The sequence below is a fragment of the Polistes fuscatus genome, unplaced genomic scaffold (assembly GCF_010416935.1).
Source record: "Polistes fuscatus isolate 324 unplaced genomic scaffold, CU_Pfus_HIC Scaffold11, whole genome shotgun sequence".
In the NCBI taxonomy this organism is placed as follows: Eukaryota; Metazoa; Arthropoda; class Insecta; order Hymenoptera; family Vespidae; genus Polistes; species Polistes fuscatus.
The window spans coordinates 294,252-312,121 of NW_025113009.1; the positions used below are offsets into that span (position 1 = coordinate 294,252).

General features: G+C 36.6%; 1 protein-coding gene and 1 long non-coding RNA gene across 3 annotated transcripts in view; one reads left to right on the plus strand and one right to left on the minus strand.

The window, feature by feature from the left end:
- Nucleotides 1–8,481: 8,481 nt before the first annotated feature.
- On the minus strand, nt 8,482–10,324 carry LOC122526432. Its single transcript, XR_006306051.1, has 3 exons — nt 10,070–10,324; nt 8,654–8,870; nt 8,482–8,572 (listed from the first exon to the last, which is right to left on the minus strand). It is a non-coding gene; the product is annotated as an uncharacterized LOC122526432 (long non-coding RNA).
- Nucleotides 10,325–11,268: 944 nt separating this feature from the next.
- LOC122526241 (protein groucho-like) overlaps nt 11,269–17,870 on the plus strand; it is a 43,170-nt gene continuing 36,568 nt past the window's right edge. For both annotated transcript variants that reach the window (XM_043649526.1, XM_043649527.1), the window contains exon 1: nt 11,269–11,918. In XM_043649526.1, coding sequence (XP_043505461.1) covers nt 11,856–11,918 — 63 coding nt within the window. In that variant the 5' untranslated portion in view covers nt 11,269–11,855. The remainder of the gene's footprint in view (nt 11,919–17,870) is intronic.

Sequence of the window (17,870 nt, forward strand, 5' to 3'; positions counted from 1 at the left end):
CTCCCATTGTCATATCTTTTATTACTATTATTATTATTATTATTATCATCATTATTATTATAATTAGAGTTTAATTATTCCTATTATAATTATTATGATAAGTATATATATATCTATATGTATATATATAATATGATCCATATTTATATATACATCTATAAATAATTCTTCTTATACGTATAATCTCTTCATTTAAGCATTAATAATTAAATTTAAAATTCTTTTTCCACACACAATATGCACTATATATATTTATAAAAAATATTTCCTTGGCGTATCCGATGGTATTGTAAACGTTGATATCAAAATTAATGAAATCTATAAAGTGTTCGATTTTTATCAGTGTATACGACAAATTCTTTTGTCACGTATATAAATTAATAGAAAGTAGGTCATATATAAATGTGTGTGTGTTCTATAATCTTATATTGTATATGGGAAATACTAGTTTGTAATGTGTACGCTTTGTTAAATAATGCGTTATAAAGTCAAAGAAAAAAGAAAAAGAAAATACCATAAAATGCGTTTGTAATTTTTGTAGATATATATTTTCATCATCTCAGCCTTGAAATAATTTAAGAATTACTAACTTTTATACACAACTTAAGGAGACACCTTGTCATTATTAATTACATTATCGTAAAACGAATTTCATATAAAAAAAATACAATAATTTTGCGTGTTATTACACGCGTAATATGCGTTTATTACACGAATATTAAATCTCATTCTTTATGGTGTCACATGAGAAAATTATTTGTGTGACCGATGATGAGTCGTATATCTCTTGTATGTATATATATATATATACACACTATATATATATACATATAGTAAAAAAATAATTAAAAAGTATTTTTAGCATATCTAATATATATATATATATATATACTAACATATATATATATATATATAGGGACCGTAAGTAGTGTCGTTTTTTACATTAAATTCAAACACGGTTTTAAAGTACACAATGAGCTGATAAACGATAAACAAATATTGACATGCACAGAAACGATATTATTTTCTGGTTTCCCTAATATATATATATACATATACGTATATATAGAAGAAAAAAATTATGAAGTAAAAGTATATAATAAATTTATTTAAAAACATTGCGAAGAAAATATTCGACGACCAATGAATTCATATTTATTTAGGACATCTACTTCCGCATAAACCTTTTGGGACCACGAAGTTTCACTAATCCTAATACACAAATGAAGTATACAAATTAAAACATTCTTAAACTTTTTTCTAGCAACTATTAGTCTTTATATATTCTAACAATATGTATAAGTGAAATGTTAGAAAAATAATGAACGTATTTATTTACTTAAACTTTGAGAAATTCCATTCTAGGAAATGCATTTTTTTTTCTTTTTTCTTTCTAATCAATTAATTTCTTCGTTCTTTCGTTAGAATAAGGATAGAAATCTTGTAGTGTTTGCTAGATAGTACAAGAATAAGATCGCAGATGGCACGATTGGGTCTTCTTTCTACACAGATAACTTTGATGAAACTGCAAAAATATATTATTCTCGTATATCTTATTATTATATCTTATTTTAAATGAAAATTTTAATATATATTAAAATAACATATAAAAAAAAATGCATATCTGTTTTTTTTGCTTAGTGCATTCACATTTTCTAATTTAATCTCATTATCCTCGCGTGCTTCTAACACTTTCACTTTTGCAAGTAACGTTCATCCAATGAAAATATAATGAAAATCTCATAAAAAGATTGACCAAATTTCCGCGTAATTAGATAAAATATATATTTTAAGCTCGTAAGTTCGTTCGGTCGGTAAAATATATACTACATCGTAGAAAATAAATGTGTAAAAGTGTAACCTGAGTATTGGTAGGGTTTAACGGTGAGACTCTAAATCACAATCGGCCATATTGGATCGTAAGTCACGCGAAACAAAAGTCGTTAAACGAATTACCATTGATGTTAACGAAATTAAACACTCTTGATATGAAAAGCTGTCCTCCCCATCCTTTTCTGTCCTATTCCGTGTTATCGCTGGACGACACGTTGATGCATGGAACGATAACGAGATATATTTCTCTTAAAACGAGCGAATCAACGACGCGCGAATGCCAATGTTCGTTTGCGGAAGGCTGCAACTTTTAAAATATCAAATCAAGTCTTATCTATTCTCTTTATAGAGTAATCAAACAATTTTTTTCTAAGTAATTATATTCCTTGTATGTTCTAATCTATTCGAGGAAAATAATATATCAAGATATACGCGCGCGCGCGCGCAAAGAAAAGAAAAAAAAAAGAACTTAACACAATGATTATGAAAATGATCTAAATCATGTATAGATATATATATATTTCCTTGCGAAATAATGTGACATTTAGACAAACACAGGGAAAATATATAATAAGTACGTGTAAATTTATTCTTGAAAGATAATTCTTTCGTGTAATTATACGTGTGAAAAATAAAATACCTAAGCGAAATGTTTGACTTATTGTCAAACTACTTTATAATTACCGGGCTCAAATACATATACCATATGTATACCAACCATGTACGTGCGACGATGTTCATGTACGTGCGAGTACGTGCAAATAGGTTTATATGTATGTATATATATATTTGTAAGCGATCGGACGCGCAATTTTTCGAATATTTCGTGAAAATCGAATGACCGTGATGGTAAGCCGAAGCGCTCATGGCGCATTCGTAAATACGAGCGTAACGGTATAAAATCGGTAGGCGTGTTGGTTACAGGAGGCGAGTTTCAAGCCGACCCGACTCTCTAACGGCCAACGTGGCACGATTGTTTCTCGCTTTTTGCCAACGCTTTATTTTTCAACCAAGTCGACCGAACTCGAAACGCGTAATAGTTAAATTCACGCGACGCGCTATTTCGTTGTTTTGTTTGAATTGTCCCTCGGACGACACCTATCCTCTCTTCCGCATCGTTATTTTATTTCTCAACGTTGACCCCACCCCCCCGCCCCTACACTTTTCTAATTCTTTCATGCTCGACTAATAACTGTGTTTTCATTTCTTCAACGCGATTTCACACATCGTGTTCTACATTTCCTTTATAAAAACTTTATTTAAAACTACATATACAATGACTATACTTCATTTAAACAAATAGTTAAGAAAATAATATGTCTTAGAGATTTATTTCTTCTGTTTTTTTAAAACGGTCATTTTGTATTTTTTGCTTGCGAATTGAAATTCTAGAGAAAATTGTTTTCAAAAGTAATAATATATATGTCTTTATAATTTATAATAAATATTTTATAATGCTTTCTAGTTTTTTAATAAAACAAACAAACGTTACTTGATTTATTTGTTATTACGAAACAATTTCTGATGTCTCCTTTATTTTTCAAAAAAAATAAAAAAAGAAAAAAAAAACAAGGCAAAAAAGAAACATAGTCTCACCGTATCTGTATACAGTAATTAAATTGAATGAAAAGTTAAAAGATTTTTTTAGGTCACTTTTCAAGTGTTTATCTTTGAATGATTTGCAGAAGTAGTAATTTTTTTAAAAGTCGTTTGAAAAAAAATTCAAGCGAAAAAAAGTGTCAATCGAGAAAAAAAAGCCGTCGCCGTCGATCGAAAAAAATTGTCGACCGAGAAAAAACTCGTCGATTGAGAAAAAACACGTTGACGGAGAAAAAACTAAATACTTTTTTATGAATAAGCGAAAAGAAAGAAAGAAAGAAAGAAAGAAAGAAGGAAAGAAGGAAAGAAGGAAAGAAAGATAAAAAAGAACGACCGTTTACTTTGCTTTGTCTCGTACCTGTATCTAGAACACGTTTACAATTTTTTATCTGCTACAGGTTCATATATACACGATGACCGTCGGTTCTTGTGAAATAAAAAGGACAGCAATAAAAAAAGAAATAAAGAATGAAAGAAGAAATGAGAAAGAGAGAAAGAGAGAAAGAGAGAGAGAGAATGGGAGAAAAGAGTTTTCGGAAGTCACGAGGGATCGAAAGGCGGTGTGGTATTAATTGGTCGAAGAAGGAGAGTTTGGATCTGTAAGTGGCTGGGTGCCGCTATCCCGTCGAACATTTTCTTTTCTTTTGATTCGTTTTTTTTCTCTTCGCGGTTCGTGCTACGGAAACGTTCGTTCGTCGTTTCGCGTCGTCCTCTCTCTTCCTTGTCTCGCTTACGAGGAGAGGAGATTCCCTCCTTCGGCGTTTCTCAACGTGCAGGATCTCCCCGCATTGAAAAGAGAGAGCAAGAGAAAGAGATGAGAAAAAGAAGAAGGTATAGCCACCTTGCTCTCGGTTATAACCGCGTCTATGTGCGCACAGTACACGAGTCCACACAGCGTAGGAAAGGCACATAATAAAGGTCGTAGAGCTTGGTAGGGAGTAAGAGAGAAAGAGAGAGAGAGAGAGAGAGAGTCGGAGCAAGATAGACAAAGAGGGAAAGAGATAAAGAGAAAGAGAGATAGACGTAGAAGAAGACGGTAAGAGTCCGCGCGGAGCGAACGAGCAGCCGTCTGGATGGCGATTGGAGCGCCCTCGTTGGTCGACTGGTTCGTCTTCTTCCGGCAGGATTGGCCTTTTTCACTGTCGACGCCTCTTTATTCGTGTTTGGGCGTTGCCCAGGACTTTTTCCTGTGCCGAGGTTGGTCGTGCGAACGAACAAGCGATTCTTATAGGCCGATCATCGGACGATGCTTTTGCTCGGAGACGAGAACTAGACGACTCCGCGTTTCTCCGCGCGGACAAACGTTCGGGGCCGAGGTTAAGACGCCTTGGCAATCAAGTAGAACTTCGCCCGAGCAGACTCGCTCTTCTCTTCTCTTCTCTACTCTTCTGTATTCTACTCTACTCACTCTACTCTACTCTACTCTACTTACTCTACTCTACTCTACTCTACTCTACTCTACTCTACTCATCTCTACTGTACTTTACTCTACTATACTATACTATACTATACTCTACTGTACTCTACTATACTCTACTATATTTTACTATACTCTACTATACTCTACTATACTCTACTATACTCTACTTTATTATACTGTACTTTACTATACTCTACTTTACTCTACTCTTCTCTTCTATTAGTGGTGGTGGTGGTGGTGGTGGTTATCGAAACGGGGGTGAACCAGAGCCACGCAAAGGACGGAGATAGACTAGGGGAGTGAATCAGAGAAAAAGAGAAAGAGAAAGAGAGAGTGAGACTGGATATATGTCGAAGGCAGCCATATTTAGAGAAGGAAATCAGTGAAGAGCATTTCACACCGTGTACCAGCTTCCTCTGCTTCGCCTGTCTTCGTTTCGTCTTCGTTTCGTCTTCGTTCTTTCTTCGTTCCTTCGTCTTCTTCTTCTTCGAGAGCTCATCTCTTCTTGCCTCTCGATTTCCCGACTACGTCGCAACTCTTTTCTTCCTCCTTCTTCCTCCTTTTCTATTCTGACGGATAGGAAAAAGTGAGCGGTTTTCCGTTTACTCTCTTGCGGCCCGTTTCCACGCCGCTGGGAAATTATACTCCCCGTCGATAGATAGTACGAGGAGATCTACTATCTAGCCTCCTCTCTCACTAAAAGTCCAATCAAATTGACGAAGGTGCGCAAAGCTTATTCGCTCCGAACATACTGGTTTTTTGCTTACGTCCAAACGGCCTTCGTTTTTTCCACCATTTTGTTCTTTTTTCCTTTTCAACGTTCTTTTTTTTAACCAAGATAGGAGGATAGTCATGGATATTCGAAATTCTTGCGCCTCCGTAAATTTGATCTTCCATCGATCGACCATTTTGTTTTCTCTCTCGTTTATATGCTTTAGCGAATTTACCCTCGCCGATTTTTTTATCTTTATTTTTCTTCTTTTTCTTTTTTTTTTTACCACTATTGTATCCCTTTTCTATCCACCCCCTCCACTGGATAAGAAATCATTCCAAAACATCTTATATGAAATGAAACATAATCTCGCAAATACGAATGAAGTAAATCAAAATAATCGAGTAATCAATTTGTTTCTATTATCTTCAACCTAATTTTAACAATTTTTAAATAACGGAAGAACGAAAATAAAATATATATAGGTATGTGAGAATAAATATACTTTTATAAAAAGTACCAGTCATTTTCAATAACTCTACGCGAGAAACAACACACACACACACACACAGACATACACATATATGTAAATACATATAACAAAAATTTGAATATATATATATTTTTTATTTTTTTCAGAGAGGGTTTGCATTTGTCGAGAAAAATTTGTCAAACTAACCTGTGCACACACGCACGTAACACGGTGATACGATGGATGAGAAGAAGAGTGCAGAAAGGGAAAAAGAGAGAGAAAGAGAGAGAGAGAGAGAGAGGAATATAATCACGAGGCTCGAATCCGGCCAAGCGTTCGGAGCTGGATAGTAGAACTTTTCGAGCGCTTTTTTACCACCATCGTCGTCGTCGTCGTCGTCGTCGTCGTCGCGTCGTCGTCGTCATCGCTATCGTCCTTCTCTTCCCTTTCCCTTTCCCTCTCCCTCACCCTTTTCCTCTTTCTCTATTTCGTTCTCTTCGTTACCGTCGACGACGAAGCGTCGCTCGAGGCTTGAGAGCTTTTTCTGCATCGCGCCTTCGCGGTACGTAATGTCATTTCGCCCCGCTTCGATGCAACGACGAAAACCCTCGTTCTCGGCTTCCACCAACGTTCCACCTTCCTTTTTTTCCCCTTTCTTATAATGCTTTCTACCTCTCTCTCTTTCTCTCACTCTCGTTCGCTCTTTTATATTACACTCACCGCTACGGTAGAGCGCCCTGTTAAGAGTTTACCGTATGGCAACGTATTTTTTTCGATACACGACATATACTACTACTACTACTACTACTACTACTACTACTGCTACGTTCCTGGGAGTACAGTTCCAAGCCTCCGTTTATCATCCTTGGACTCATCCCCAAGCATTTCTTTCTCTATTTTTTTTTCTTCTTTTCTATTTTGTTTTTTTCTCCTTTTCAGAAAAATGTTAAGAAAATATAACAAGGAAAAAAGTATGATTTATTTACAAATTATAAGATCTATCCGTTTAGTATTATTATTAATAAGTCGACCAGCATATAAGCTCGATAAATTGTCAAGGAAATGTTAAAAGAGGACTAACAGATAAAAGAATATTTTTATTATCGACTCTTTCCTCCTCCTTCTGATAAAAAGAATATTGAGAGAAAGGGTTAACGAGTTTTGTTCCGCAAAAGCAACTTTAGAGAGATAGTACGATTCGACTGACTCTACTCGATACAACATATCGGATCGTTTCTCTCCATGAGCTTTCCATCCGTCCTGCTGGAAGGCTAACGAACTATCGATGATTAATCGTCAAAGCTACCGACCGATATTCCTACTACACGTGTATTATCCATGTAGAGAAAGAGGGAAAGAGAGAGGGAGAGAAAGCCCGACAGAGATAGAGATACTCTCTTTCTCTTTCTCTCTCTCTCTCTCTCCGTTCACGTTTAAAGATTTTCTTTCCGTTATTTTTACTATTCCTTTCTATAGAGATATCATTGTGTTTGCACGATCTTTCTATCGAATCTAATGACTTTTCATTCACGCTTTGATATATCACATGTCTCTTACGCATAATAATTACAATCTACACTTATTTACCAAGTTGATTACATGGTTTTGTAGATATATATATAGAACAAATATTAAATTATAAATATAATTCTTATCTATCAAGATCGGATTTTTATCTTCTTTTAATCTTTGTTTAATATTTAAAAATAAACCTAACCGCTTATATTGTTTAATCAGATACAAGGAATATATATGTGATTACATCGATGACGGAATCTAACTGAGCAGTTTTGAGAATAAGAAGTTAGAAAAGAAGTTTCTGGAAATAACCTCGAGAGTCCCCGTTTTACGATTAAATTCATTCCGATCGATTTATAACATACACAAGGTAACGTGTAATCTAGTACACTGTTATATTATATAGTATACCACCTATCAAAAATTCACGAGAGCTTCTCGTCCTACTTCGCGAACGATTACATCTAGACCACTTGTAAATGATGCGAATGGTGTTTTTCAAGTATATTTTTATCTTAACGAGTAGACAAAAATTTGAAATGCGATTAGAATGAAAAGGTTTCTTTGATAAAAAAAAAAAAGTTAATTTAGAAAACGTGAAAACAAACAGAAGAGTAGATACTTAATAAGTATATATTAAAGTTATGGTTAGCAAACACGCGTTATCTTAATACACCGTTGTATTTCTTTAGATGGAGGAGGAATTTTTGTTGGTTCGGTTGGTAAATTATCGAGGAAGATCTACGTGGGCGCAAACACGTTCAAATACAATCCTGACGTCTCTGTAACGCGAAACGCTTTCGCCGGATATCGAGCGGACGTGTACCTACCACGCACCGATTGATGGCCGAGCCAATTGGCAGCCGAGCACTTGGCAAGAATGATGCAATTAACCAATAAACACGCTTTCCAACAAGGCAACTGCACAAATGTACTCCTATGTGTACGTATCGTATCTATGTGCATGGATGGGAGAGCACGGTACTGCTCACAATGACGATACCAATGACGCGCCACCCTACAAACGTATATACACCCATTCTCTTCCAACACATCCTACTATCTACATATGCGTATACAAACAGTAATACATATATACCTAGCCTATAACATATTCCTACTACTGCCGAGATGAACTTCATACGTTTACCACGTTTCGTCGGTCCATCGAGTTTGCCTCGTGACGACGATTCCGTTTACATTCAATGGCCTTACCGAACGAATTTATCCTTTCCAAAGTTTCCATCTGACATTCCACAGATTTTCACAATTGTTTCCAGTCGTTCTTTCTTTCTTTTTTCGAATCTTTGGAACATCTGGAAAAATTCAATATTATTCTATTACCAAAATATAATTCCCCAAAGAAGAGAATATTTCTGTTAACAATTTTTCTATTTCTTTCTTCTTCTTGTTTTTTTTATTCTCTCATCGCTTCTACCGTAACCGCAAAATATCGAAATTTCGCTCAAATGAACTTTGCCAAAGCGACTGGATAACCGGGTCGATATGCACGAGGCTATCAAAAATGTCACGTAATCTTTTAACATTTCTGTTCCAACTTTTAAGATAGCACGGAAATATATAAATGAAATTTTTATTGCTCTTAGTGTAAAACGATCCTTGAAATAATGTTTAGCAAAATATCGTTTATTGGGATTAAGGAAAAACATATTGCAAAATCTTTTGTGTTTTCTCGATGATTTATCACGTGTATCAGAAATCTATCCTGTAGGCTCTTAAAGAACGGATAAAGATCCGTAGTGTTGTATTATTTTGCAGAGTGAATTACTAACGTAAATAGTCGATAACTAGAAACGATCTACTCGAACGATGATATATTGAGAAGTCGTTCGTTCGGAAGTCAACAATCCGATAACTCTTATCTTTCTTTTAATACTTTAACTATACGTGTGTGTATATACACGTGTACGAGGTATGTATATATGTACGTACAATATATCTGATAGGGATAAAATAATTCTTTCAAAGCTTTTTATCCGTGCTACGAGTACGATACGTCGATAAGTCGTGGGAGAGATATCGAGGAAGAATTTACGTGACGATAGAGCTTCGACAGACGGCGATATTTTTCTACTACGATATAAAAAGATCATCATCGTCATCCTTGTCGCCCTTGGTGTTGTTCTCCTTGAGTACTACCTATCATTAAGTTTGCAATATGCTTGCGAATTTTATAAACTTACGTGATCTTTTAAAAGATTATTTCCTATCTATTTCAAGTACAACACAATTAGTATTATTCGATTTAATAATGATAAATAATTTAATCAACCTATAATACTCTGCGTCTTTTCTTACGATTCTTGCTACATTGTCAAACAAATTTGTCGAACGTAGTATAATGATGAATAAATAGTTTTTCAATGCAAGGTCGTTTTAAACGTTATTTTGTTTTAGCTCCTTCGCACGTGGCTAATTATAAGATAAAAGTAGGTAGGCGAGATAAGGACTTAACTATTATTGTATACAACTTTACACATATATACATACTTACACGCAGAGAATGTTTTTCCGTAGAAGCGTGGAATTTTTTGAAAAGCTCGATATATGGTGAGTACGTTCCTCGGTTAAATTTAGAACGACAAGACGAGTATTTTAGCTTGCTTGGTTGCGTTTGCCTTCTTCTCTTTCGGAGTAGTAGCAGCAGCACCACCACCACGCCATCGCCACCACCATCACTACCAGTACCACGAAATAGCTGGCAAGATTAAGTATCACCGTGTCGAGTGCAAGAAAGGGCAGAGTGATAATAACTGTTTGTTGAGGGTCGAGAGGAAAGGTCGTCGAAGGTTGCACCGTACCCGAAGAAAAAGAAGGAGAAGAGGGTTGAATTACATTCTCTGTAGTAGTGTCGTATATGCGGGTAAACTCCTAACGTAGAGATACGCGTGTTCTTTGTGAAAGAAACAAGAGACTAGGAAACGGGGTTGAAAAAGAGAAGAAGAAGAAGAAGGAGGAGGAAGAGTCGCGGTCGTTAGCGAGACAACGAGAAGGGTGAGCGAGAGTTGCGAGAAGTCGAGGATGAAAACGGTTGGCCGTCTGTAAGAAGAGCGAAAATGAAAACGTGCCAACCAGGCTGCTGCGGGCTGATACGGACCAGAGAGAGATCCTAACTTGAATAAGGAAGATTCGTCAGCTTGAACGAGATAGATTCAAGCGTGGTAAAGGGCGAACGCGCCAATGGAATGACGAATTACTTCTTTTCCTGAAGGGGAAAGGAAAACTAAAGGGGACTTAGAAAGAAACGGATTTCCTTTTATTTTGACGTTCAATTCATTCTTGAAGGGAGGAGAAATACGAAATGATATAGATTGCTATTAATTTTATAGAACAAGAAAGAGTTAACAAAAATATCTCTCTCTCTCTATTTTTTTTTATCTTATTTATATTTAAATTTATATAAAAAGTGTATGCCTAAACTTAAATCTAATTATAATAATACTTAAATCTATAAGGGGATATAATAAAAATGTAGCGAAGGAAGTCTAGAAATAGAGAGAGAGAGAGAGAGAAAGAGAGAGAGAAAAAAGAATAAAAAGGAAAGCGTAGGGGACTCGGAAGAAACGATCCATGTCTGGGTATGGTTAGGGAGAGAGTGGTAATGTCGAAAGAGAGAGGACGTACAAGCTCGAGACCACGTGGTGCGCGGCGACTGAGCGGAGGGGATGAGAACGCCGCGGTGGTGGGGACAAGCTTCTCGAGTCTGCGGTTGATTAGTTGATACCCGTCCGCCGTGGAGGATAGTTCGTCGTTTGGTCTTATTTTTCTGCGCGGTAATAGTTTCTCACGCGAGTTCAAATGTGCATAGTGTTTAACTAAAAGTGATCGTTCCGTAGTTAACAGTTAATTTTCGTCCAATCGGATAATTGAACGAAAAAATAGTTTCAAACGTAGCTTATTTTTGGTGAATAATTGCAGTGAATTTTTGTGCGAGTGCGAGGACGGGAGAGAGTATCGTAGTGAAATAAATAAATCGAATAAAAAGGGAAGCCAAGAAGAGTGCGTGCGCGATCGAGCGTTTAGAAAAGCGCGAAGCGAGGAAGTAACGCGCAACGTTACGCGTCCGCGTTATTATTTTTTCTTATTATCTTAATTCGTAGTGAATAATTGTGCATACATGCTATGATCTGGGATACAACTGGATATACTTGAGGAGGATAGAACGGTGATATAAGAAGAGAGAAAAAAAGGATAGCGAAGAGCGACGGCAACGAGGTGGAGGCATCACCAGGAAAGGCCACGGCCTCGTCCTACCCTCTTGGAGGAATTCTCGCCACAAGATGTACCCCAGTGCTGGCATAAATGCGGCAGCTGTGGCCGTGGCAGCTGCGGCACGACACCCGGTAAGTACAACTACTTTAAATTTACTTTGCCCGCCGCCTTATTTCCCTCTTTTTTTTCTTTGTCTTTCACGATCATCGATTATATTGTTTTCCAACGATTTTTTATATCGAGATAAAATGTCGGGAATACCTTTTCTATGTAAAAATATTGTTACGAGTCATATGCGTTAGATTTTTTCGCGATAATTTTATTATAAAAATTTATTTCCGTAAAATATTGGTATACGTGAATTTAGATAGTAGACCGCATACGATGATTAGCACGATATTAACGGTATGCCGAATTTTGCTCATACATTTCGGTGTGCGTTGTTCCCATTGACTGAAATAGAATAAAGAAAAGATAATCGTTTTTATCTTTAGTTTTAATATCGTGCGAAATACTACTTACGTAAAATTACCGTACAGGTGGCTCCTTGAAAATCCATAGAGCATGAGATAGAAGGAGGCTATTTCGTTAAGAAATTTACGAGCCCGTCGGCTAATAACTCTCGTCTCTATCGTACGAGAGCGCGAGCTCGATGATTAGCTAAACCGTTATAAACTTAAGCAATATATCTTCCGTAATACGTATGTCGCACTTTCAAAGCCGAGATTCCCAAGTTGTCTTCGTCATCATCCTCGTCCTCGTCCTCGTCCTCGTCCTCGTCGTCGTCGTCGTCAGAAGAAGCAAAATGGTTCGTACTTTCTAAAATATCTGTTCGTTTTTGTCGACTCAAGAATGAACGATTTGATTCAACGAATATTTTTGCTAAACATTAAATCATTTATTCTTGGCAGAGCTATGTGTATACTTACTTAACTACTTATCTATGAATAGAAAGGAAGTCTTATTACCGTGAAAATGCCTTAGACGTATTCAATCATTTTTAGATTTTATCTGATCCGTCGGTTGGACTAAGCTCCTCCAAATATGTAATTCAGGTAGTAAGCTTTCACTTTTGTCAACAACAGTAACAAAATAGATAATTATTTTTCCTGTCGTTTGTTACTTATTTACAATGTCTATATAGAAACAGAAAATTCAAAAAGAAAAAAAAAAAGAAAAAAGGAAAAGGAAAAAGAAAAAAAAAGAAAAGAAGATGAAAGATGGATAAAAAGAAAAATATTATTTTTTGTCCTTGGCATCAAATGGAAAAAAAGGAAGAAGGGAAAAAGGGAAAAAGGGAAAGAGGGAAAGAGGGAAAAAAGGAAAAAATGAAAAAAGGTTAAGAATATTAGGTAGGTAGTAGTAGGGTCTGGATATATATTGAGGCCAGTTACAAAGCGTCTAGCTCATGACCGCTTCTCTCGACTAATATCCAGCGATTATCGATACAAAGCAACCGTGAAAGTATCCTCGGCGTGTTCTACTCGGGATCGCAACGTTCTGCTTCGTAGTCTGTGGTTTCTTCCTCGGTATACCGCCTCGTCGAGCATAGAGATTACAAACGGAATTTAAGCCCTCCTCCTCCTCCTCCTCCTCCTCCTCCTCCTCCTCCAACAGCCAATTTACGTCTACACGAAGGAACGAAGCGCGTGCACATAGACCGACAGTGTCTTCTTACAGAGTACAGTCATTAACTTGAAATCATTTTATCTAGATCCTCCTTTTTTTACCTTTTTCTTTACAGATATATCGAATCTTTAATATTTTTTTTTCCTTTTTCTCCTTTTCTTCTATTTTTACAAGGATAAACTATTAATTAGGATACACTTTTGTATGTTGGTTGGTTCTATTGTCAAGTTTTCAGTTACTATTTCAACAATGCCCCGAAATTTTACGATATATTTATTTTAGCCTATGGCAGGTAAGAAAATAATAACTACCCGTGAATAATAATAAAATTTTATCGACCACGAAGCTAATGCATAAACCCTGGACAGTGCAGACAACGCAAAGAAATACCATTTTAATGTAAATAATTATTGACCGAACTTCCTATTCTTTTTTTTCTTCTTTTTTTTTTTCGCCGCTTTGAAACTAGTAGATGTTCGCGTTTATTCAAAAAACACACAAAAAAGTCTTTTTTTATATATAGAAATAAATTCTTAGGATTACTGATCAATCTTGAAATTCTTTTTTTTTTCTGTTTCTTTTCTTTTTTTTTCTTTTTTTTTTTTTTTGGTAAAACAAACTCGTAAATAGATTTTAGACTAGACGTAGCACTAAATCGAATATCGAACGTCGTAAAACGTTGGGATCGTTCTCGCATACTCTCGTCTATCGGCGTCGAAGCGTAAAACTATCTCCACGCTTCGCGAAGCATTTAACGTTGTGGGTCCTTTCGAACGGGTCACTACACGATCGTATATCATCTAGTATGATGAACGTTGCTACATTTTAGGGAAGACGAAAAAAAAAAAAAATGATCGTTAAGAAATTATCTACGAGTTGCATCTTTATACCTGGACCCCTCTAATCACTTTGTCTTCGTCGAGGAAGGAATGGTTTCAAATTTTTCGAATCATTTTTCCGAAAGTTAATCATTGAGAACAAAAATGCAGACAATGCCGAAATTTTTGTCTCCAAATGTGACACAAATAATTGTTAAATATTTTTTTTTTCCGCTAAATGGCCGGTATACATACATACAAATAAATATTAATGTAATTGTTAGTATAAAATCGTTTTCTTTGTTACTAAAATATTCTTTATTTTATTTTATTTTTATTAATCGGTATAATACTGACTATTTATTTTAAAAAAAAAAGAAAATACAGATAAAAAATATTGACAAAGCTATGACCCTATAGATTTCGGTTCTCTCATATAAATTTCTATTGAAAACTTTCTCTTTAGATTGAATTCTCAAGCAAATTTTCGTCAAAAATAAAGCTGACTCGCTCCGTAAATATTTCATTGACAATGAGAGTAAAAAGAGACGAATGTGAGGAAAATTTTCTTTTCCTTTTTCTTTTTTTTGGTTTTTACGAACAGCAAGTTCTTTCTTATTCTCGTTCGAGTTCGATGGCCGTTAGTTTATGTTTCTTTCAAGCGTAACGTTTCAAAACCAAAGCAGGAGGATAGCCGGTCCGAACCAAAGCGCGAATGATGAGAAGAAGAAGAGATGACGGGGAGAAGAGGGCGAGGGAAAGGGAAAGAGGAATATAGACAGTATTGTCGAAGCGGAAACTACACAACCTCCCTTCCCCCGCCCCCTATCGATGTCATACCGTTGAAATAAAAACGTCGATCCGGCAAATATTGACGATTTTTCGTGCGGCACATAGGATGTCTAGAAAGAGACGGACGGACAGAAGCAACGAGCGCGAACGCACACGAAACGATTCTTTTTTTTATTTTTTTTATATTTTTTTTAATAGATCGTTAGGTATTATGTACCAACGAATTCATCGTGCGTATTTATTTTCTCTTTCCACGCGTTGTAATATTTTTTTTCTCTTCTTCGTTTTAGTATTAAAAAAAATTCGCGTTCGCGTTCACAGCGGTCGATCTCTCCTTCGGCAACGCACTCGAATCTTTTTTCCTCATTGATCGAGCCGAAAAAGAAAGAGTGCACGCGCGTGTTTTCCGCCTTTTTTCTTTTTTTGGTTTTCCTTCAATTACGTTATACGTTTCCATAACGCGTATAAAAGGACTCGACGCGACTAACGAACGAGATCGAACTAGGCGAGTTTTCATTTTTCGTTTTCGTTTCGTCTTTTCGTAAGAGAAAATAAGTTCGCATACATATATATATTTGCAAGATTGGATTAGAATGTAGGTGCAGTATATATGCATGTAAATATATATCTACGTATAGTTGTGTGTGTGTGTGTGTGTGTGTGTGCGCATAACCAAGGGTGAAGAAAAAGCAAGAACGAGGCGACAACGAGCGAGACCGACGACGGAAAAATATTTGGCTGCCGGGCAAATTTTTATTCGACCATAAACAGCAGCAGCAGCAGCATCCCCCTATGGAAATGGATGAGAGAGAAAGAGATAGAATATATGTATAGGTCGCGAACGAGGTTCACACGATAACAGCACCCCCTTCTAGTACCCCTGGTGTATCCGCAATTACGTTATATCCGTGGATCGCGTTGCGCGTCACCGCATATACAAACGCTGTAGATGAACGATAGATATAAATAAATAAATAACTAAAAAAAAAAAGGATACATAGATAGAGATAGCACGGAGGAGACAGATTTTAAATTTGATTCTGTCGCGTGATATATTTCAAAATGGCGGCAGCCCACTTTCGATCTATCCAGCTACTAGTATATGTATATATATATGTATTATATACTATATACTTTTGCCGATCGACAAAATCGTTTGCGTGTACTTCGTCCATCCAGGATAAAAGCATTGTCGTCGTCATCGTCGTCGTCGTCGTCGTCGTCGTTGTCGTCGAGATATGTCGACGAGAAATGTGAATTATTTCATTACGGATAAAACCATTTTTGTCTTCTCTTTTTTTTTTCATTTTTTCATTTTGTCATTATTATTATCATCATTTTCTTTTTAACAAGATGGTGCCTGTTTGTTTAAAATAATGTGCTGTGAAATAACTATTAAACTCATTTTTTGTTTTAATTTTGTCTTAGACCACTTTCATAATTATGGGCATAAATATGCAATAGAATATTTCGGAGTCTTGTTTGCGAAACATTTTTACAGATTTATCCGTTAATTCCATTAACTCGCTCGAAAGCTTGTAAAATCGACAGTGTTCTTTGGTAGGGTGGAGAGTTATGCCACTGGTTTAGCTTTGAACACGATTGGGGAAAGAGTGTTGTAGGGAGGGTGGGGTGATGGTTGGTGGTGGTGGTGGTGGTGGTGATGACGACGACGACGACTCGAGTCGAAACGGACACGAGGGAAAGCGCAGGCAGGCAGGCAGGGTGGTGCATTGTTGACAAGTGCCTCCAGTGTAAACACAGGTGCACGCTCTTTGGAATAAAAAATGACCCGACTATACGATCGGCTTCGACATAGTTCGCCATATTTGCTCGCCAATGTCATCGCGTTCCTCCGTTTGTTTGACCTATCGTTACTCGCTTTTTTCTCCGCCTTTTTCTCTCTCTCTCTCTCTGTCTCTGTTTCTCTTGTATTCCTCATCTCCATATATTTTGGTTCTCTCCTCGTCGTCGTGGAACGGATGATTCTATTTAATTACATTCGTTAGGAGAAAATTTGGAACATTTATTTATCCTGTTTGATATTTCGATGGACAAAAAAAAAATACACAAGTATACGTGTACCATTTCGTGCACCATCGATTTCGAGTGAGCTATTTGAAAAAAATCAAGTCGTCGTGGATAGATATACACACATACACATATATACGTATGTATGTGTATATCTACATGCGGGACGACGACGATTCCACGTTTCGAGTAATTTCGAACGCGATGAAACGAGGATGGAAAAGCATAGCGGCACGGAACTGGCACGTGCAAACATTCCCGACGGTGAGATAACATACCGAAACGCGATCTTCTCGCTTCGACGAAATTGGCACGATAATTGAAGGACCAAGAGAGAGAGAGAGATAGATAGATAGAAATAGAAAGAGAGAAGGAGAGAGATATTTCCGGTGCTTAGAAAAGTACATAAAGTAGTAGAAAAAGGGTGGCATCGAGTAGCGAAGCTCGTAATTGTTCGTTCGGTGATTCGTATTACTGATAAAATAGGAAGAAGAAGACAAACATATGTATGCATGGATGTACGTGGTACATACGTATGTATGATACGTATGTATGATTGGTGAAATGAGAGAAAGATAGAAATATAGAGTGGTAGTGGTAGATGATGGAGAGGAGAGAATCGGAGAGCACCACGGTAGAGAATATAATCGGTAGGATCAGGACGAAATTGAAATCGAGAAAGGGTAGATAGAGAGAGATGAAAGCAATGCAGGTGGATGGTTGAAAGTGCGAGGGAGCGAAGAGGAAGCAAGCAGCAGCAGCAGCAGCGTGGTTTCGCGAGAGAGAGAGAGAGAATCCCACGAAATTCGAGGC